The sequence below is a fragment of the Nymphaea colorata genome, chromosome 12 (assembly GCF_008831285.2).
Source record: "Nymphaea colorata isolate Beijing-Zhang1983 chromosome 12, ASM883128v2, whole genome shotgun sequence".
Taxonomy (NCBI): Eukaryota; Viridiplantae; Streptophyta; class Magnoliopsida; order Nymphaeales; family Nymphaeaceae; genus Nymphaea; species Nymphaea colorata.
In genome coordinates this window covers 14,862,628-14,884,702 of record NC_045149.1, presented here as the reverse complement: position 1 = coordinate 14,884,702, position 22,075 = coordinate 14,862,628, and the positions used below count along the sequence as shown (strand labels likewise).

General features: G+C 38.7%; 3 protein-coding genes across 4 annotated transcripts; all 3 read left to right on the top strand.

The window, feature by feature from the left end:
* Positions 1–194: 194 nt before the first annotated feature.
* LOC116266467 (uncharacterized Rho GTPase-activating protein At5g61530) lies at positions 195–6,323 on the top strand. Of its 2 annotated transcripts, none has more exons than XM_031647708.2 (10): positions 195–532; positions 1,934–2,132; positions 2,299–2,558; positions 3,129–3,191; positions 3,275–3,293; positions 4,345–4,443; positions 4,709–4,786; positions 4,881–5,125; positions 5,460–5,670; positions 5,998–6,323. In XM_031647708.2, the coding sequence occupies exons 2-10, from the start codon at positions 2,072–2,074 to the stop codon at positions 6,135–6,137; spliced, it is 1,176 nt and encodes a 391-aa protein (XP_031503568.1). In that variant the 5' UTR covers positions 195–532; positions 1,934–2,071; the 3' UTR covers positions 6,138–6,323. The 2 variants fall into 2 exon arrangements, with proteins under 2 accessions (XP_031503568.1, XP_031503567.1); XM_031647707.2 differs by having other exon boundaries at positions 2,299–2,573.
* A 5,484-nt stretch (positions 6,324–11,807) lies between these two features.
* Positions 11,808–12,471, top strand: LOC116266077 (protein RADIALIS-like 4). The gene is made up of 2 exons (XM_031647160.2): positions 11,808–12,140; positions 12,255–12,471. Exons 1-2 carry the CDS (start codon positions 11,851–11,853, stop codon positions 12,283–12,285), a joined length of 321 nt encoding a protein of 106 aa, XP_031503020.1. The 5' UTR covers positions 11,808–11,850; the 3' UTR covers positions 12,286–12,471.
* A 4,813-nt stretch (positions 12,472–17,284) lies between these two features.
* LOC116266027 (protein RADIALIS-like 4) lies at positions 17,285–18,477 on the top strand. Its single transcript, XM_031647084.2, has 3 exons — positions 17,285–17,404; positions 17,563–18,024; positions 18,133–18,477. The coding sequence occupies exons 2-3, from the start codon at positions 17,738–17,740 to the stop codon at positions 18,164–18,166; spliced, it is 321 nt and encodes a 106-aa protein (XP_031502944.1). The 5' UTR covers positions 17,285–17,404; positions 17,563–17,737; the 3' UTR covers positions 18,167–18,477.
* Positions 18,478–22,075: the final 3,598 nt, after the last annotated feature.

Here is a 22,075-nt window from a genome sequence, read left to right as displayed (position 1 = left end):
CAATCCAATGTTTTGAAATCTATAACGATCGAATGTCATAATACATGAAGCTTAAGCATAAGTTGTTTGGATACATAAAATCCAATTAACCCATGGAACGTCTCAAGTTACCGCCCAAGACAAGAGTGAGCCATGGACGAGAAAATAAAAAGGCAGAAGACACGTCATTGTAGTTAAGACTAAAAGGCGTTAAGCGAAACCAATGAGCCAGCGGAAGCACGGCGGAGTTCTTGAAGTCGGCGGCGTTCGTTGGAGAACCAAAACGCGTTTTGCCAAACGGGATCTTCAGTGCCGCCTTCCACGATCGCCCGTCACGTTGGCGAGGAGTCAAAAGGGGTCCCCCAGAGAGCGAGGAGGCAATATAAACTGCCTGAAAAGGTCCTGCGTCTGCGTTGACGAACTCAAAGAAAGGGAGAATCTCGAGGCCACCGTCGTCGTCTTCTTGCCTCGCTCCTCCTTCCGTCTTCCTTAGGACGATCTTGACCTCCTTCGGCTAATGTATCGATCTTTGCCTCGCGATCTCCGTAGTAAGGTTAGCTGTCCGATGGTCCTGTTTTCTCCACGATCTCTTCATTCATTTGTCGGGGATTTCGAATTCTCTGATCGTCTTGGAAGAGATCGGATAGCCTTTCTTCTGTCGTTGAGAGAATGTTGTATTGTGGGAGGGGGTTTCTGGGTCATCTTCTTGGGTGAATAAATAATGGTCAGATGATTTAGAAGGTGGAATTTATTGAAAATCCTCGTCGCCTTGTATGAAGCTCGACATATTTTCGGTTTTTTTGGTTGGGGGAAGCAGGATGTAGCTAATGATATTTGTTGCTCGTGCATTTCTGAGTGCATATGAATGTTTCTTGGACTGTTGAATGCGCAACGGAGTTCTGGAAATTATGTTACTCGTTTGGCGTACTTTAGTTGTTGCGTAGCATGACATTTGCGTGCTTTCTTCTTTTTGCTTCGTTATGATGGAGGTTGATTTATTTTCTACATGCCTCGTTGTTTTTTGTTGAATTGAGGATCGCAAGTCACAAGACAATTATTCGATTAAGTTTCTTGAATTAAAGATGAAGCACGTCACATACTGTCCTATTCATGGTAAATCATTCTTCCGGTGCTATAACTCTGGAGCCTGTTGGCATTCAAAGTCAATGTTCACGTTATATTTTGGAAATGAGAGTTGCACGTTTTGATATTGAACTTTCTTTTGTTGAAGAGCTTCCACCAAGAAATTTCTCCAGGTAGAACAGCTAATTTGATTCTTCACGATGCTTGGTAACTTTTTCCGTGGCTTCTGGACAAATGGAAAGTCCTGCTATTTTGATCCATATATTTCGTCTCGGCAACGGAAGCAGGTCAATGAGGTCATGTACCATGACCACATCGAAGAGTAGGAGTCTAGGACATGCGAAAAGTCAATCCATTTCTATGTTTTGAGTTCTTGCTGCTTAAAAGTTAAAGATCTTTAGCTGCTTGCTTTGCCGTTGGGTCATTGTGTAAGATTAAATCTGCGTTTACACACAGCATAAATCCAGTATCAAGCAGTGGGCTGCTCTGGGGTGCTAGTTAACCCACTTGCTTGCCATAAGTTCTCCACTACAATTGTTAAGTTCAAGCATCGGTAGGCACTAGATCAAGAATGTTGATGCTTCATGAAGCATAATCCTTGTCTTGGTCACTTGATCTAATGAGCATGCAAAGCCTGGATGTGCTTGGTCATCGTATTGTGCTTAGTTCTCTGCTACATTATTAAAACATCGTCTTATGTAAAGTTTAGTTGCATCCACTTATCACAATTTGATTATCTGATGACTTTATAGATCATAAGTTTCACGAAGAAACTTCAGTTTTGTACTGAAAACTGGACATTCTAAAGCTATTCCTGCCATGTGTACTTTCTGATATCTTTTCTTCTAATTTTCTCTTACTCGATGATCAGGGATTCAGGATGTAACTATAAACAAATGCATATTGGTTCAAGTCCATTTCTAGTTGTTGACTGGAACATTCTTCAACTTCCATCAGAATTGAGTTGGCGTTTGGGGGCTGTTTTTTTTATTTTATTTTGGTCTGCACAATGTCGTTGAATTCATCTTCTCAGTGGCAGGAGAGGGCAAATAATTTTTTTTCATCCTCAGGTGTGAAATCTCTTCCTTTTACTTGTTTATTATGATGCACTTGTTTTCATACTCAGCATATTTACTTAAAAGTATTTTTAAGTCATGGATATCAACTTCAGGCAGCTGTTCTTGTGTCATTGAAGTTCATTATTTTTCAGAATGGTTAATGGGATGACAAATGCAGGGACCAAGTTGAAGAAAGCTGGGCAGTCTGCTGGAACAGTTGTGGGTGAAGTTGCAAAGGATGCAGGTGAAAATGTTGCTGATGTGGCAGAACGATTTGGTTCTTTCGTCAAGAGGCGGTGGTCAATTCTTCAGCAAAACAGACAGCAGCAAGCATCAAATGGATCCATTCATGAACGGCTGTCTTCTGCTGCCAATTCAACCAGTACCCTGCTAAAAAGAAGCATATCAGAGACAAAGGAGAAGGTCACCATTGGCAAGGTGAAAGTTGAGGAGGTAACTCTCCCCATTTCTCCAAGTTGTCATTTATTTTATGTAGGCTTGAATAAAGAGAGGTTTCCATGTACTTGTGGTTTTGTTTTTTTTTTTGGTAACCTGAACCTGAAGACATGTTTGGCATTGCCCATTTACTGAACAGCTTATGCTCCATGAAAAGTTGAACCTTGTACTTGCAAGAAAATCTGTTTATTTTTCAATCTTTAAGAACACATCTGAACAGAACAAATACATAAGATGGTACAATGTTCCTACTGAGTAAACTGCAATGAACAAGTTTATGGATTCAAATTGAGAAAATAAAACCTTTAAAAAAGAGAAAGCCTGCAACCATGATGTTTTCCAGTGTTATATTAGGCTATGCTTCTAGAGGAATTTTTAAATCGTTTGTTTAGTCTTATAGGCACTTCTGACAATCTTATAGGTGACTGCAAGTTTGAAATGCAGTTGTAGTATGCCATGGTTTGCAAGTTTTATACGACATATATCTTCTCACTTTTGAATGATTTACTCTTATTTTTTTGTATTTAACATTTTTCCATGTGCTTTTCTTAGGCAGCAAGGAGGACTACAAATAGAAGTAGAAGTCTCTTGTCAAATATTGAACGATGGCACAAGGTATTACTCATTCAGCTACTTGATCATTCCTTGTCCTGATTAGTCATGTTTTCTGCTCCTTATTTGTTTCTTTTGTTCTGCAGGGAGTGGCAAGTAGTGATGGTGAGTCCTCTTTTGTTGATCTTCAATGTAACATATATCAGTCTTAGTTTATTCTGGTACAAGTAATTTCTTCAAATATAGGAAAGTGAACTCTATGGAACCATTCTTAAGGAAGGAATAAAGTTTGTATGTTTTTAAGTTTCCTCGAATGTCCTGCCATTCTAATTTCTCGATGGAAAATGTCATCATACAAATATTTTTCTGCTAAAATAAAACGGGGTCTCTTTGCTTCCATTGTTTATCTGATCAGAATTTTTTTTAGGGGGCCGTATGGTATGCTAGAGAAAACATTTCAGGTTGTACTGGATTTTGAAATTTCACAAGCCATATCCCTCAATCCAACATGGGGTGAAATTTTGCTGAAATGTTTTACCCATTTTACTGCTTAAGAAGCCAAAACTTCAGGGAAAAAATTTGACTTTGGGAGTTCCGACTGTTTTTCCCACCATACAGCATGAAAAAGTTACAAGGTAATTTTTGTATGCTAGCAAATGAGCCTTAAGAGTTTTGTTTCATTGTTTTTAACACAGAATGGTAGCTCCATTGGAAGACTCATAAAGTTAATTTCCTCATCCTAAGTATCCATCAGTGCTCTTGGTTGACTATAACTTATGATGTCTGGCAAAGGCTTGAATCATGAATGTGAACAAACAATGAGGATCATCCAAAAAACTCAAATGCATATATAAAAATAATTTTCTAATTGAAATAAGTTCAAATTGCATGCGTGACATGAATAAATATCTCTAATCACTTTGTGAGAAACATGTTTAGAATGTAGGACGACAAAAAAAAAAAAAGTGAAACCTCACAAATAGTATGAGGGGATTTGAAGAGGGTTAAGAAATTTTGTTCCCTGGCGACAAGCACAAAACTGTTCAAAGTTATGGACTCAAATCTTTAACAAGGTAAGCTAAAAACATATGCAACACAATTTTCAGTTGTATTCTTGTTGGCAATCCCACGTCCTTCTTTTGCCTGTTAAGTTTCTTGCAGTGGACTTTGTGGTCTAATTTGAATGCTTTTTTGATGAACTTATTTTGTATGCCAGTGTTTGGAGTCCCACTTGATGTGACTGTTCAGCGGCAGCATTCTGGCAGGTTGATTCCTCAGATTTTGGTCAGATGTGCTGATTATCTGGTGTTATCAGGTGACTTCGAGCAAACAAATGCATGAAAAATTTTGTCTTTTTTCTTTTATAATCTAGTGGTTATGCCATTTGGTTATTGGATTTGAAGGATCAATATCAATTCTTTGAAGTCGTTTAAATGATTCTATGATGTTTCCTTTTCCAATAAGGAAACTATATGCATCTTTTACAGACGTTTTGTTACTTATGAATATTTTACAGTTTAGAACATCTCACATCTTTTATCATTTTAGAATATCCATAAGAACATTTGCATGCTCTTTAGGATTGCAAACAGAATACCTCTTCAAATTGGAAGGAGATAGAAGAATTCTGCAGCAGATGATCTCAATGTTCAATGATGGTAATGATTCTCCCAACTAAAAATTTGCAAAGCAAATTACTGAAAGCTGCAATGTGAAGTTATAACCTTTTGTTATGCCCACATGGATGAACAGATTGGAATGCTGCATTACCAGAAGCTGCCGACCCAGTTGATGTAGCAGCTGTTATTAAGTGTTTCTTATTTTGCCTTCCTGAACCACTTTTGACATTTGAACTTTTCCACGAAGTTAGAGATGCCAGAAGCAGTATCGATGACATGAGAAATGTATTAAAGAAGCTACCAAATGCGAACTACTCAACATTGGAGTATGTTACTGCCCTTCTTCTTAGAGTAAGCCAGAAATCATCACTAAACAAGGTATCTTCTATTCCTTCATCAGTTCTGCAACCCAGTCATGCAGCAAGATCATTTTAAATATGAATATGCACTACTTTTCAATGGTATTTCTATTTTGAATATTATTCAGCAGTATTAGTGCATGTAAAAGGGTAGCAGGTAAGTCTGACAAGGCTCTTCTCTGGTCTTGTAGTTTTAGGTAACTTTTCATGTGAATAAGTAACCTCATGTGTGCACTTACACATATCTTGCCATATGCAAGCCAAAATTTTCCAAGCTTTACTTGTATGCAAGATAATAAGCTTCTTTGTCAAAGTTCGGCTATTGCTTCATTGTTAAACTGCTGTACTTGCAGATGGATGCTCGGAGTCTGGCTGTGGAACTTGCTCCATCTATTATGTGGCAGAAAGGAGATGAAAGACCGGACTTTTATGGACGACAGGATCACTTGAAGGGAAATATAGCAATGCGTTTCAGGACATATTCATCCTTCATGCATTTTTCAAAGGAGTCATCTAATTCAGATAATTTCCAATCTCATTATGGCACATGGGATGACCTTTCAGGTGAATAATTGCCGTCCATATGATACAGCTTGTTTTCCTAGTCCAATTTTGCTTGGACTTTTATGCAGTTTCACTGGATAAGAAGAAGCCTTTATGGCTGCCTAAGAGTCGTGGATGGATAGTTGTTCATTGTATACATGCATGTAGGATCACGCAGATACTGTGGATGCAGGTTTTTGAAGACATACAGGGACATGTACGCACACACACATGCACGGCGTTAAGTTTTGCAATTGAGACTGATCATTGACAACTCTTTCCTTTTTCGGCAACTTTTTGTTGTTGCTGCGGTTCTAATCTTTATCTGTACGTGCTTATAACTTTCAGAGGACGATGATGTTGCATCCTCACCTGTTCCATTGGATGATGGCTGGCAAACTGATTTTGGTGTAATCGAGGTGATCCAGTGTCTCATTGAGCACCACAATGCCATCTTCACAGAGGTAAACGAGACTGATTGGAAGTGAAGGGAGACTTGCTGTCAAATCAGTATTCTTGAATTAATGGGTAGTGATCTAAATACTCTCTCTCTCTTATGTATACATATACACACGCACACAAGGAGCATTGGACATGAAAACACACCTGCACCTATTCTTGTAAAAGGAGTATTAAGAATGACTGGTTCTTAATAGCAAAAATTTTAACCATGAGGATCTTTCTTCAAATTCATACAGGCAATCGATATCTTTCCTGTCTTTATGAATAAACTTATCCCTGATTTTAGTTCGGTGGTTCGAATTAGTTCCTGAAGCTCCCCTTGTCAATTAAGAAAAGAAGGAACGAGTCAATGCTCTGTAGATTACGTGCTTGCGCTTGCCAATGGTAAGTGTTGGCAAGGAGTACGCTATGTTAATCTAGATTCTCGATTCTTATCATAAGTGCAAGCGCCAAAGTCGAGCTCACAGTAACAGATAATAACGCGCGTCAATCATGTGCCATCCGGGGATGAATTTTTTTTTTTTTTGGTTTTTTTTTTTTTCCTAGAAACCCTGCTTTTGCCAGATCAATCCTTTCAGTAGATTCAGACATACCCATTTTCCGAACGATAATAAACCCTGCGGCCTGGCTATATCCCGTGAGTAGATCTATAATCAAAAAGGTCAAGGAAAGAAGTTTACCGTTGGAGATGATCTTTTGATGGACGACGCAAGGATGATACTGGGGGTGTTTGTCTACCTCAGAATCGAGATCAGATCTGACACGATCGGAGGTCACATTTGATCTTGGATCCGTAGATTTGAGGTTAAGAAATACGAGGTTCTGGCTACATGTTGAGGATCTCAAATCCGCATCTTTCTATAGATTTGAAAACCTGAGTTTGTTTACTCTGTGGGTCAACCTCGCATGTAAGATCTGAGACTATTGTACTGACCCAAATAAAGAGAAGCAAGTTGAAAGGTTGTGGATCTTAACCAACTGGTAATGGATCGTCTGCCAGACCTTGATACACAATGTCGACGCTCATGTGATAATTGGTATACGGCTTTAAAGCGAATGGTCCATCGCATGTCATCTTGTTCCTAAACTCTATGTTCCAATGGACAAGTTTAGCTCTGGCTAATCAAAATCCAATTCGTTCAGCGGTCAGTATGCTCACAGTTCATACTGCCCCTCTAAAACTGAGATGCTCTTGTACAGTCAGTTTCCGATAAAATTGGAAGTGAGAATTTCATTTAGGGCCGGGTTTTCTAATTTTCAACAGATAATGAATATTTCTGACTGTTAACATAATCTCTCAAATTTTTATCTACTTTCACGTTGGTGGTCTCCAACAATTTGTTTACTCATATACACTCTTTCTTTTTCACCTTTTACCTGTAAATGGAATAAAGAACTTCATCTAGATTGAGGTTTGGGCCTTAGTATAAATGGACGATATATTTATAAACTTGTAGTGCATACAAATAATAAGGGAAAAAAACTTGATAAGTAATACTAAAGTATCAAATGTGATGTGATGCACAAATGATGTACAACTGATGCCAATCTAGCATGATTATCTTGCTAAAGTGTGTGTGTGTGTAAAGAGAGAGAGAGAGCCGATAAAATGAAATATATAGTAAAATTTGGGGATAAGAAGTCCCCTAAATACAGAGACAGAGAGAGAGATAGATAGAGAGAATTGTGACCACTTTGTTCACCTGGGCCTTTGCACTTTGTGCATCTCAACCTTTGCGCTTAAAGGGCATATAGTTATGGGCTCCACAAATGATTTAAAGGGATAGCCACAATTGGCACACAAATTAGAAGACACAACTCCTGTCTCACTTTCTCTCCTCGTATAAATAAACACACACACCTACATGATATATACCTATGCATGCAAATGAAGTTTAAATTATATACATGTACGAAAGAATTGCATGTATGTTATTAAGTTACAATATAGTACATATGACTTATGATATAGTGATATTATATAGTGCAATTGGCCTGCAGCCGCACTCAAGCATCACCGGGACCCTATACAATCTATATGCATCTCCTTTTTGAGGTATGACAAGGAACCGTGCAGTCTGGGGAGGATACATGGGCCCATTTGACTCCTGAAACATCTCTGTCATGCATCTCCATAATCTATATTCCTCCTAAGGCCTACTCCCCCTTTGTGGCCTAGTATCTTATCTACATATCTATCCTCCTTGTGCATATCTCTCTCTCTCTCTCTCTCTCTCTCTCTCTCTCTTTCTCTTGCAAAGGATTAGAATTCTCCAAATTCTCTATCATCTGTAAGCAGCCCATACCTTCCTCCATTGGTGGTAGTTTCACGTCATATCCATTTCACACCAGGCCTCCCCACCTCAGATGATCATCTTTTTCACTCTTTTTGTTCCAAGATTCTGTGTAAAGCTTTCTGCTTTATGCCTTACACTGTTTGCCTAAGAGGACTGGGTCGTCACCCCTCCACAGGGACCATATATTCCTCTAGATCTATAGCTTTATTCCCCGCTACCGCCATTGTTTGCTACTGCCAATTACATGTTTCTCATGAAGTCCCAACCTTTTGGACCAACTCAGAGACGACTCTGCAGACTTTTGGCTACCCTCTGGGGTATTGAAGCAACTGTCTTGACAGGAGCCTGAATCTCTTTCTTTCTCTCTCTAGATCTCTGTCGCTCTTGTGAATGAAACAGTCTCAGCAGTAAATCACTTGGCCCCAACTTTTGGAAGCAAGCCCACCATGTCTTCAGTTATTCTACCAGCAATGAGCTCAGGTTTGGCCCCATGGCCACGGAGAAAGAGCAAGTAGTCCAAACTAATTAAGCACACAGTAAGCCAATGACATAAAAGGAAATGGAGATTGTACTTCAAAATCGAGACCCAAGCGTCAAATGTTAAAATCTAATTAGTGAAACAAGCTTTCCTTCAAAAGGTCACGTAAACTTTTATTCAAGTACAAAGATACTGCCTCCACGATCTGCTCATTCAGAGAATTTTCAAAAGTTGGAACATCTCGCGAGTGGAAACGGAACTTTTCATGGCATTTTTTTGGTCACAATGCACTTACAAGGAGATTTAAAATATTTCAGGCATTATGGTCAATGTGTGTTGCAAGAATCAGACCATTTTTTAATGCACACATCTTGGATCTCCACAGATTCAATTACGAACAAACAGTAAGATATCGAAGTGTTTTCGAATTTTCTGTGGGAAAAGGCCCGCGGGTCCTGCATGCCAACAGAACACAAGGGATACTTTTTAGCGACCCAACGAAAGATTCCGGCTGCTGCATCATATCTCTGCAACTTGACTAGATACCCATTCTAAATCGTTTCAAAGATTCTCAAGTTCATATTGAACGGAATTTTGGGGTCGACCGACAACCTTTTCAACTTGGAGGCGCATATATTTTAAGCTTGCATCCTTTGATGCATTAGCTAGTGACGTGAGTATATATATATATATATATGTGTGTGTGTGTTCACCTACGATGGCAAGCACCACCCTGTGTACCCAACATATATGCACTCCTAAAAATAAATGGCAGTTGAAGTGTTTTAGAATTTTTTTAAAAAAGAAATGTCTTCTCTGAACTTTTGACTCTTTTGTTACCATTTTCATCATTATAAAGAAGATTTTCTTTTTATAACAAAGGGTAGTCTGCTCATTACATATGATGGTGTATAATTTTTTATGCACATGGTAATACCTATATCTAGCTTTGCCTCATTTTGTTGAAGCTGGTTATGTACGCTGTACTGGTAAATGTTATTGATTAATAAAAAAAAGACAATAAAAGAAATCAAAAAAATGAAAAGACTGAAATAGACATTTATTTTTCAATAATTTCAAAAGTGTCTCTTTTTCTCTTTTGGACTATATGTGTTGCTGGCACTGAAAAGCGCACCCAACTCATAAACAAAAAGAAGCTGATTATATGCACGAGGGGGATAATAATCAGAATACCTCTGGCGAGTAAAAGGGAAAGCCCACTTATAAGGATTAAAAAAAATGTAATGAAAAAGTTAAAAGCTCAAAAAAGACATTTATTTTTTAAAAAATCTTAAAAATACCTCAACTGTTCATCTTTTTCTTCCTTGCATGTCTGTTAGCGCACGCAAGTCATTCACGTAGATGAACATTCAATTGCATTCGCGCGCGATGAGGAGTTCCTTTTTTTCTCTCAAACTTAAGTTTTTTTCTAGAACTTCGTGTTGCAATCCTGGGGATGCATGCAATGCTCTACCATCAAGAAGGCATCTTAGATGGGGTGTTCTAGACTCTGTTCAGCCCAAACAAACACATTCTTGTGGAACCATGCATCTATATACAAAAACATTGATATACTTGATAACTTATATTTTCTTTCAAAAAGAGCTGTTGAAAAAATTAGTCCTACTACATAATGATACCTCATTTTAACGCAAACGTAATTCAAAAAGATCAAGGACACTAGGACAGGATGGACGTCATTGGAAAAGTTATCCACAGTAACCTTTTTCGATGAAGCAAACACGTCCTAATGAAGGATCCTTGGGTCTCAATATCTATGCCGTGTCCCACACAATGGCAGATGGAAGCCACCGTGTAAACGAAAGTTCTTTTGCTTTTCATGGCGTGAGCCCCACCATCGTGAGACACCCTGTCCCTGGGGTTGGTGGGTCTTCCTTGTACACATTGGGTGGAAAGCATGCACGTAGGTGTGGGATCCCAAAGTTCTGGAACTTTTTATCCTGATTTACACACTTGATTGCAACTTTTCTATAAACGAGGGACGTGAAAAACTCAAAACAGTAGGATGATAGTGTGGGCATTGATCTAAGGTCTTCTTTCGACACCTTTCGGATTTTGTTCTTCCCGCCTGCTCATGATGCCGCTTGACACCTACATGTACTTCAATTCAAAGTATTATTAGATTACACATGTTATTAGATTTGTATGCAGAACACCAAAAGCGAATTTAATCACTAATCTTTACCAAGTGAGCTCTAATGGGAGCCGACGCGTTGAAATCCTGAGTTAAGATTTGGAGTTGGGCATCGATGGCATCGTTGACATGTTCAATTTCTCAATCTTCTTCGTTTCACACAAATTCAAAACTCTTCCAGTTCGAGCATTAATTCAGTGCTTTTATCTATCTCTTCTGTTTCAAGTAAAATCAGAACGTACGAGCAGAAGAATTTGCTAGCCCAATGCTCCAATCTAAGGACGAACTTAACCAAAAGAATTAGCTTCTGAAAAACTTGATTTAGCATCAATAGTAGGTTGCTACCATGGTTTTAGCATCACCCAAATCGACAATCTCTCTTTTTTCGAGCTTTTGGTTTTTTGTCATCTGAGACAAAGAGAAAAAAGGCAAGACCGCCCTTAGTTGATCTTAAAAAATTGGGAACATAAATTTCCATCAAGAACATACTTTTGGCTTTCCTCCAATTCGATACGGCTTCTCTCAAATCATCCACCTTTGTCATCAACTCCTTTTTGGAGATACACTTTAACGCTGAGCATATATATCTATCATCAATAGATTCTGATTCCTCCATTTCCTTCCTTTTCTGCCATGTATCCAATTTCTATTCATCGTTTTGGCTTCTTAAGAAGTTTATTCCTATCCTTCAATGGAGAAACTCCCCTATAAATACTGCCACCGTGCAAGCCTTTCCATGCAACAGAAACCACAAGCTCTTCTTCTGAATTCCCCTGTGTATCTGCATCTTCCAGTTTTCACACGGAGCAATGGCTTCCCGTTCCTTGAGCTCATCCTCATGGACATCAAAGCAGAACAAGTCCTTCGAGCGGGCGCTGGCCGTATTCGACAAGGACACCCCAGATCGCTGGAAGAATGTGGCAGCCATGGTTGGAGGCAAGACAGCAGAGGAAGTGAAGTGCCACTATGACCTGTTGATGAATGACGTGAAGTCCATTGAGTCAGGGCAGTGGCCACCACTGAGCTACAAAGCTGCTTCCTCTGCTGTCAACAACAGCAGCAAGGCAAAGGGCTCCTTCTTAACAGATGATGATCACAGGTATAGAGAACTGATGAACTGGTTTCCTTGTTCACGATACGAGATTAATTGGGTTCATGAGCTTCCATTTTATACTTAATGATTCTTTCTGTCATTTTTTCTGCACTGCTGCAGGCTTATGATGAATCTGAAACTTCAACGTTAATGAGAAGTTGACAGAAGCGGTATACAAGATCAAAGAGCGTGGCTTTCTGGTCGTATATATAGTTGTGTAGTCTCAAAGAACATGTAACTAGAAAACGTATTCTCTTCCACAGGGATATTGGGTCTGTGATTTGATGTTCAATGTAGTAAAGTTTACTGCAAATGTGGACAAAAGGTATAGAACAGGTCGGAGAGCAACATGGTTGCTTACACAATGCAACTTTCTTGAGCTTAGCTCTCTCTCTTACGTATGTACAGGTCATGATGCGACCATGGTCTTTGTTCAGATTGCATTGCCATCATATTACAAGTAAAGTGGATTCTGTTCACATTTAATTTCTGCCTTGTCCTTTACTGGTGACTTTGAAAGCAGTTAGTGGGGCTACGCTTGGAGAGAAATGACACTTGATCCAAGTGTTCAACTTAGCACCCATCTAAAGCCTCTTCTTCTTTTGCTTGAAATTGATATTTCTTGGTTTTGAAAAGAAAGATAAGTCAATGAAGTGGCACACGATTAGTTAGTTGTAAATATTAGACATGAACTTGCCTATCACCTATAAATCAGGGGGTGAATTTGAAAATCCACTAATATATGCTAAAATTTTACTAGTGAGAGAGAGAGAGAGAGAGAGAGAGAGGGAGAATGTTTCAAATGCCAACAATATGATGATCCATTTGATTTAATTGATAATACTAATTGACTGCAGAGTGAGTTTAGGATTTTGCATACATATCAAGTTCTCATTAGTATCGAGGCTGATTATAAGCCGATTAATCGAACTTTATAATGATTTGTATCCTTCCAAACTTGATCGGATCAGATAGAACGACTACATTCGGTTCCAATAAGGTGCGAAAAGAAAAGCGAAGGCTCCTTCCTTTCATCTGTCTCTGGGGATGCAACTAGTTTTGAAACTTTTTTCCCTAACCTATGGGGAACAACATTTACAAGTGGCGGCACCCCAAATGGTCGCTTGATCTCCGATCCCCTTGGGCTCACTATTCTGCTAACCTTCCGTTTTCTCTTTTATTGGTCCCGCAAAGTTCTGGGGACCATCTGAAATAGAATCTACAGATTTAAGGATTCCTCCCCTCAGGAATATTGTCCGAGAAAGGGTCAGGTATGACAAGGATGTTAATGGTTCCACATCTCTGATATCTGATTCACATCCGAATTCAAGCACTTGAGTTTATTAACAAAATTTTCGCATTCAGTTGAGTGATTGAATGTAGATATGATGCAACGGTTTTTTCTTACCTTAGATATTTGATTTTTCTGGATATATTTATTTAGTTACATGTAAAAGCCGGATAAGTTTTCATGTTTTCTATATTGTAGTCCACCTGAGTATAATTAAGCAATACACAGGTAGCCCCAAAAAAAAAAAAAAGAATGGTGATTAGCTATCTCTTTCTAAGTTTATCAGATGGTTCTAAATAGGCGACTCTAGCTATCTCGCTCATAAAGGATTCATTGATGGTTGAAATAGAAACAATGAGAACAAGATTATTGATATTTTTGTCGTTTAGCACATTTTTTTCTTGTTTTTCTCTCAGTTGTCTATGACGAGAGTCGAGTCACCGTGGTGTAACTTTCGTATGAAATCTTCTATCATATCACTGCGATTACTTTCTTTTTTCTCTCTCTCTCTCTCTCTCTAACACATCCACACGCACGCACACACGAGATAAAGTGCAAGGTTGATCAGAAAAAAGTTCGAGCATTGAACATCGGCGTCTTTTAACCTGGAATTCTTTGACCGATCGCTTGCTCCGCCAACAAACCGGATCGATCTGTCATTTCTTCTTATCCCCATCCACATTTTGTTTCTTGTACGCCACATACATAATGCATCCATTCCAATAGAATTTTTTTCTTATCCCATTCATTGTCTCAATGCTTTAAAAATTCCTTTCTTTGGTTTTCCATAAACTTTCTATTCTAAAGTTCAACTTTTACACTCCACCAAAAGTGCACCCTATGCGTTTATTCTGTCCAAAATAGCTTTGGTTCACGTTCTATATATACAAGAAATTAAATGGTCGACATCATATGCCCACCACTCACTTTTTTTTTTATACATATAATATATATTCAATTTATTCATAGAACCCATTTTTTTAATGTATCATTTGAATTACATGCACATACGTATATATAAAGAGATTTAATTTAATAGATCTGCATCTAAAGCTTTGGTTGACTACCCACATGCTACATATGATTCCAAGATGGTGTTTCTGCAATGACAAAACCTGCAGATTTACAGAGGTAAAAATTACAGAAAAAAATTAAAAGGAAAAAAATCGTACGAAGTACCAAATTATTTTTCAGAATTGTTATGAGATTTTCCTTCTCCGCCCACTTGCATGTCATTGCAAACGTGGTCCGACCATGTGAATGCATTTATTACATTATGAGCAAACGCCTGCATATTCTTTCCCAAAAATTGAAGGCAAACACTCGATTGTTCCCACGCTATTGAACTAAATGATTGAAGCTTGGAACAAATAACAAATCTGACAAGCACAACCATACGTCCTTTTTTTCCATTAATTAATACGGAAAAAACCTGATATATCTCTCTACACTGTCCTTTTTATTCTTTCTTTCACTTTTTCTAAGTTGGGAACATCTTTCAAATAACTTTTTTAAGTATTTTTATAGTCATATTGTGGTACTATAAAATCCTGGGAGAATCATGATCAGATGGAAGGACAGAGGCGGATCAAACATAAGGGCCAGGGTGGGGGTGTACCACCACGACTCGACAAGTTTGTAAGGATCTATTCTTCCCTATAGTTGCAGGAATGGCTAGTGGACGCACCGAGGAATTAGAAGCTAAGGCTCCCCACTATTTCCCTTGGGTCTAGTTAGAGTTGCATTGGTCCACGAAGGAGGTTAAGTGGTCACTAGTTCAACCAGAGGCTAACAGGCACCCTTAAAAGTATGCAATTACACTATAAAAACTTGAATTCTCAAGGTTGTTCTTCCGAATTCTAGCCATATAATGTGATCCTGGTTCAAGCGCATTTTGAAAAAAGTTTTGAGAATTTCGAACCATGGATCACTTCACGTCTATATGCTTAAAATTTTGAAGAAAGAAACTTCAGTAATAAGCCTTTTAACAATTCAATTGCTTATCTTTTTGTGTCATTACGTTCCACCAACCCGCATTAAGGAGGGTGTTGCAGAAGCTATCAAAGAGCGTCCCAACCACTAGACAGTAAAGGGCAGATGCTGTCAGCAATGCACAGTTGGGATCCTTTTCTAATCACCCAATTGAAAGATTCTTGCATCGGATCCGTGGGACTTTCCCTCATCAAACCAGATACCCTTTCTAAATTCGTTCAAAGATTCTTATGTTTACTGAATTTTTAAGAATGACCCTTCCAATCCGTGGGCTACAGCTTGGATTGGATCACATGGACATGGGCTTCCTCTCAAGAAAACGAAAGTTGGTCGATTTACGGAATCAATCTCTGCCTGAACCTGCTACTCGCGTTAAAATTACCTTGCATGGAGTGCACTGTTTGTTCTCTCCGTTTCTTATTTGTTTTTGACTTAACAGATCACAAGTCCTAACGTTGTCGAAGACATTCGCTCTTTCTGCTTCCACTTCACGCATGGCTTCCTGTTTCCTTCTTCTTCTTCATTTAATGGTAATCTTTGTTCTGCAAAACCATGTTGATGACAGTTGGTGCAATGTCAAAATTTTTGGGCGGCCCAATGAGAGATTTTGCTCGAATCCTGAAGACAGGGTTGCTTTTAAGAAACTCCACGGGAAGAAGGAATCTTCGGACATATGAAAAGTGTACAAGAAATTTGTGAGAATGATACAAGAGTCGGTAAGGCACCGCCTTGCCTTTCAAATGAGTTTGCAAAGAAAAATGAAAAAGTTTAATATAAACTCTATATAAGAGGGGAACATAACAAACAACATAGTAAATCCGCTCCAACTTTCGGAACAGATACATGAAACATTCTGATACTGTTTCGACTGCTTAATGACCCCTAACGAGTAACTGATACAAGACCAATTGTTATTTCTGTGGGTGTCAACTTCTTGCACAAGCCTAATCCGGCATATGCCCTGGGGCAGAGGCTGCAGCCTCAAGGTTTTTATGCTCTCAAGATTTTATGCTAGTCACTCGTTTCCTTATGACCCAAAAAAACAAATCTCCATAGAAGGTGGGTTTTTTCTTGATTTTTGTTTCAGTCAACTAGAAAAGTTACTACTTTTCGGTAAAATAATAGACTTCAGACTTCGTTGGAGGCTATTTTCTTCAGCTGGCAGCAGAAATGAAATTGTGGTTTGTTAGAGTTAAAGCTTGAAAAATATAACCATTCCAAGGAGCTGTTTGGCAAGAGGAGCACTTAGTTAGTGTTCTATGTATGTACCCAAAAATTAAGGCAGATTCATGAAACAATTGTGAAAGTATTTAATGAGTCTACCCCAAATATTAGAATAGATACATGGAATCCTAACAAAATATTCTTCTTACCAAACAGTCCCATACTGTTCTGAATTTCTAATGCCAGAAAGCTTGTCTATGTGACAACGTTTCGTTCGTCTCCTATTATCTTGAAAAGGTCTTACTTCATTGTCGTTTCACTTGTGCAATTTATTAACTATATTCTATTAACTTTTTATGAACTTGTAGCATGCCTTCACTTGCTTTCCATCCAGCCTGCTGAACACTTCATGGGTTCACGTCCTGCTCCAGCCTTTTCTTTTCTTTCCCGCGGGAAGAAAGAAGGGCTGTTTCTTCTTGCATCACGCTTTTAGACAACTCGTCGAGAGCAGGTCCAGTGGTATACTGAATCACATTGTAAGCATGATCTGAGACTTCACCAGCAGTTGGCCGTACTCCTTGATTATCTATGTGCCTTTAGGGCCAATACAAGAATTTCACAACTAGTTCTCATAATGGTGGTCTTTCATCTTCACGATGAACCTTGAGATTTTAGATCATTTTGAATTTGGATGGTCATATAGTCTGCTCATTTCTGCAAAATCTCAGAGGTGAAAAGTATTCTAAACAAGGGAGGAAAGAAAGAAATCCGTCTAGATTCTAGAACATATTGTTACTTTCAGACACTGTACAGTTAGTCTGTCGTAAGTTGGTCCCCTTCTTAACTTGAAATTATGTTATCTTCAAATCTATCATTTTGTCATGGACAAGCTTTTGAGATGCATATGGCACTCATCATATCTATCTATCATCAATAGATGCTGATTCTTCCATCCCCTTTTCTTTTCCCCATTGTGTACAGTTCATCATTTTCTTCCATGGGTTTCAAGAAGTTTATTCCTACCGTCCAAAGGAGAACCCCTCGAGGCCCCTATAAATACCATCACCATGCAGTCTTTGCCATGCATAACACTCACAAACAAGTTTTCTGGTTTTCATCTGGACTCTTGTGAACACCTTCACTTCTTCACTGAGCAATGGCTTCCCGTTCCTTGAGCTCATCCTCTTGGACATCAAAGCAGAACAAGTCCTTTGAGCGCGCGCTGGCCGTGTACGACAAGGACACGCCTGACCGCTGGAAGAATGTGGCGGCCATGGTTGGAGGCAAGACTGCGGAGGAGGTGAAGCGTCACTACGACCTGTTAATGGAAGATGTGAAGTCCATTGAGTCAGGTCAGTGGCTCCCACTAGGCTATAAGGCTCCTGCTGCTGCCAACAGCAGTAACAGGGCAAGGAACGCAAGCTTAACAGATGATGATCACAGGTATATAACTGGTGAATTGTTTTTCATGTTGACACTATGAGATTTGGTTTGCTTTCTGGGTTCCGGCTTTGATGCTTATGCTGTTTCTTTTTGCTTCCCTGTTTGTAGGCTCATGATGAACCTGAAATTGCAACGCCAATAAGAAGTTGCCCCAATTAATACACAATGTCAAAGAATATGGTGGGATGGACTCCCTCTTCCCTCTCTCTGTCTTTTAGTAGTGATAGGTACAGTCTGTACTTTGTATAGAAAATCTCTGCTATCCCACAGAGATTTCATGTGTAGTCTTGTTGCAGTCGAAGCTGTAAATGTAATGTTACTGTCAAATATGTAGGAGCTCTCACTCTCCCTTGTCTCATACATATTACAGGTCACTATGTGATTCTAGTCCTTGTTCAGTTTGTATTATTATCATAGTGGAAATATCAAATGCTTTTATTATCTTTTTAGTAATTTATGTTGCCGAATCTTGGGTACAATGCTGATTATTTGCCCTTTTTTTTATCATGTAACGTACATACAAATCTGACCTGCAAATCAACTTGGATTTAACGTTTTTAATTTGTTTACTTCAAACCTCTATAAGCTTTATAAATTAAGCTACACAGCAGGCATTGGGCATACTGAGAAAAAAAATAATCTGAATGAAATTGTAATTGTAGGTACGGATTTAAAGTTTTAGAACAAATAAACCTGCACTGATAAGTCTAAGGATGCAAGAGACATAGCACGTCTGATGACACATGCTCACTTTACGTTTTACATTGAGTCTAATTTATGTTTCCTTTTGTATCATGACTTATCTGACTCGCGTTCTTTCTTCAAATGATTGATTGCATTGCCACTTTTTCAGAACTTTTTCTTATAGCTGCAGACGGGGGCAGGTAGATCAGTTAAAAAGCAGCTACTTGAACAGGTAGCTCTAAAAAGATAAGGCATTGAAATTAATAATAAAAAAAAGGAGGTAGGCATAACACCATTTTCTTCTGTTCGTAAGGTATCCAGAAACTAAAATTACCAAACCCAATTAATAATTTTATCTTATATTCATTTAATTGCTGCAAGTTTTTGGAAAATCAGTACACTGGAGCAATATGGCACATGGACAGAAGGAAGCTCGTGTAGCCAATTATAAAGAATAGAAGCAGGTTCCTTGACAGAGAAAAAAACAATAACATGGCATTCGTTGTATACCAGTCCCTTACCAACATCCCTTTTAGAAGGCTCTCTAGGTTTCTCCTTTTCACATGTGCCAGCTAAAAAGCAGAAACCCGAATTCTCAACCAAAGCATTTTGTCTCCAATCTTGGGGATTGTTCCAGTTTCCAACATAAAGATGGCAAAAGAGGCCTTAGCGTAGAACAAAAGCCAAAGACGAGTATCTTCGTTGGCTTTTTCTCCTTTCTGCTACGGAAGAGGGAGTTGGGTTTTGGGTAGAGAGAGAGGGAGTGGAGAGAGAGAGGTTTTTTTGTTATAATCTTGATATAAACCCAAACGTAGGGCTTGTGTTTTTGAAAACTGCTGGACCCAATGTTTGCTGGTGACTGCTAAATTGGATCTGCGGTTAATGTTTTTCCTTTTTTTATTTTCTTGGATTGGTAATCAAACGCGACCAAAATTTTAGATTTTTTCCAACTCAAGATTCCAAGAACAAGGTCACCTCTAGAAACTATCAGCAGAAGTTGGCCAGTGTTAGGAAATTCAGAAAATGTAAAGCTGTCTGTGAAAAATGATTAAGAGGTAGGCCCTTAAATAGAAAATTTCCCATTCCACACAAAGGAGAGGCTACTAGACCGGCATCTTTAGTGTTGTTTATTTCTTAGTTTATTCTCTCTACCACGATCGGGAGTCACTCGGTGTCTCGCTGTTTTTCCATCGGTATAACTGATAAAAGTTAAAACAATGTGCAGAGTGAGAAATTCCCAGAAGTTCAATGAGGAACAAATAATTCCTGTGGACTGCTGAAACCGGCGCTTTCTGTCGTCCTGATCAAGTAACCTTAATGAGCCCACACATCAGCTCATATTCTTGATTGCCACTTTCTGTTTTAACTAAGATGTCATCTCTTCCTACAATGTTTATACACCAACCATAGTGCATCCAACTCAGTAGAATTCTTCTTGTTCCATATGAATATCTCAAAACTTTGAAACTTCTTTCTTTTTTGGCAGTTTTTTCATTACCACCTTCTTCCTATCCATCCTCACGCAGCTCATAGACCATCTAAAGTGCATCCCACTCATTTATTCCGTCTGAAACAGCTGACTTCAGAAAATAGATATAATACGTGCATAAGTAATATTGACTACCCTGCATTGTATGGTTCATTCCACCCATAGTCTATTATGCAGTCTTTACCTGATCGATCAGACCCAGAGGCGCACTTGAAATGATTTATGTAGTAGGAATTAGACCTCCAGGTTTGGCCTGTGCTGTTTGGTGTAAAAGCAAAGTTTTCAGTCATTAAACTTAAAGTCGTGGGTTGCTGATTTTCAAACTCTAAGAACCTGTTTATATGGACCTGAAGCGTATGATGTAGTGGGGTGAGCAGTTCATAGTTAGATACACATCTTCACCTCTTCTTGCACAACCCAAAGTCGGGTGTACCTGCTGAGATCAGGAGCATCTGCTGTTCTGCCAGTGTTCCAACGAATGTTGATAAATCTGGATTTTCACCTTCGATTGTGGAATAGAAGAAAACATGTTTATAACATAAATTAAGGGCCATAAGCATGTGTTTTTATTCAAGAAAGTTGAACAATAATTTCCTGAGCATGATTTAATAAAAAACACAATCAAATGAAAAGAAAAGGCAGGTTGTTTTCTTTAGAATCCAACATGTTTAGTTAATGCGTACTGTTGTCAAATTGGCCTAACTAGAATCTGTTATAAAGCAAGCTATGGCAAACTATGGCCATATTACATTCTTTAATGGTCCGGTTATTGATTCTTTGGTATCATAAGCAGGGGTCAACATTGAGCATGTTAGTACTTCATTTGTTTATTCGAACTAGCGTCTGTCACCACATTCTTATTGCGACATTCCATATCCAAGTCGCTCTCAAGTGCGCTTGGATCTTTTGCTAGCCTTTTGCCACTAAGGGGGGGATAACAAGCCTATCAGCATCTCATGCCTTTTGGTAGGACCTTAACAAGAGATTCTTACAAGTTGACCTTAAATCCATTTAATAGCTAACCTATACTCTTATTTTAGCTACAGAAACTACAGTTTCATGAGATGTGCAGGGAGTTATGAAGGGTCGAGATGCAGAAGGTGAAAGTACTTAATCAAAAGCAGGGTGTAGTGCAACGAGAACAGTCTCTTTTGGTAAAGCTTGATGGTTACTGTTGCTGTGAGAAGATATTCTGAGTTTATTCCTTCCATAATTTCTGGTTCCTGATGTGATGCATATGGAAGTTTGTGAGTTTTATCTTAGCACATCCACGTCCATTGTGAAGATCTTGTTCTCCTTCCTGTTAAAGATTGTCCCTGTCCAAATCAAGGGGTTGAAATCAGAATGACAGAGCATTGTCAACTTAGAAAAAATTTCGTGAAACCAGAATCTGTCTTCTGCTTAGCTAACAATAAAGCAGGAAATGAAATATACAATTATAGTTGTAAAATCCAAGTAGGACACCCACCTGTACCTGGTTGAGTGTGTCTGCCATCACATTCAAAGCACTGTTTTTGAGTATGGAACATGATTCTGTTCACCTGCTCTCATCCATTCTTTTTTCCTGGTGAATCCATAGCAGCAAGATTTTTTGTATTTTCTTCGGTTCTGCTTTATGAAGTGATGTGGCTAGTTGGAGAAACTTTTCACTTGGGGTGCTAGGAGGCTCTTGATCTGAGTAATTTGTTATGCCTCATCTTTTACTGAACCTTTTTATGTTTTTCATGACGAAGGTGTCTTTCATGTTATGAAAAGCAGTATTAGTACTTCGACATTTCCCTTATTCTCTGGTAAAAGTTCCTTTTTTGCCTAGAATGAGATGCCAACTTTCACTGTAGGGACGTGATTTTCCTTCACCTGGCACTTGTTCCCTTCAAT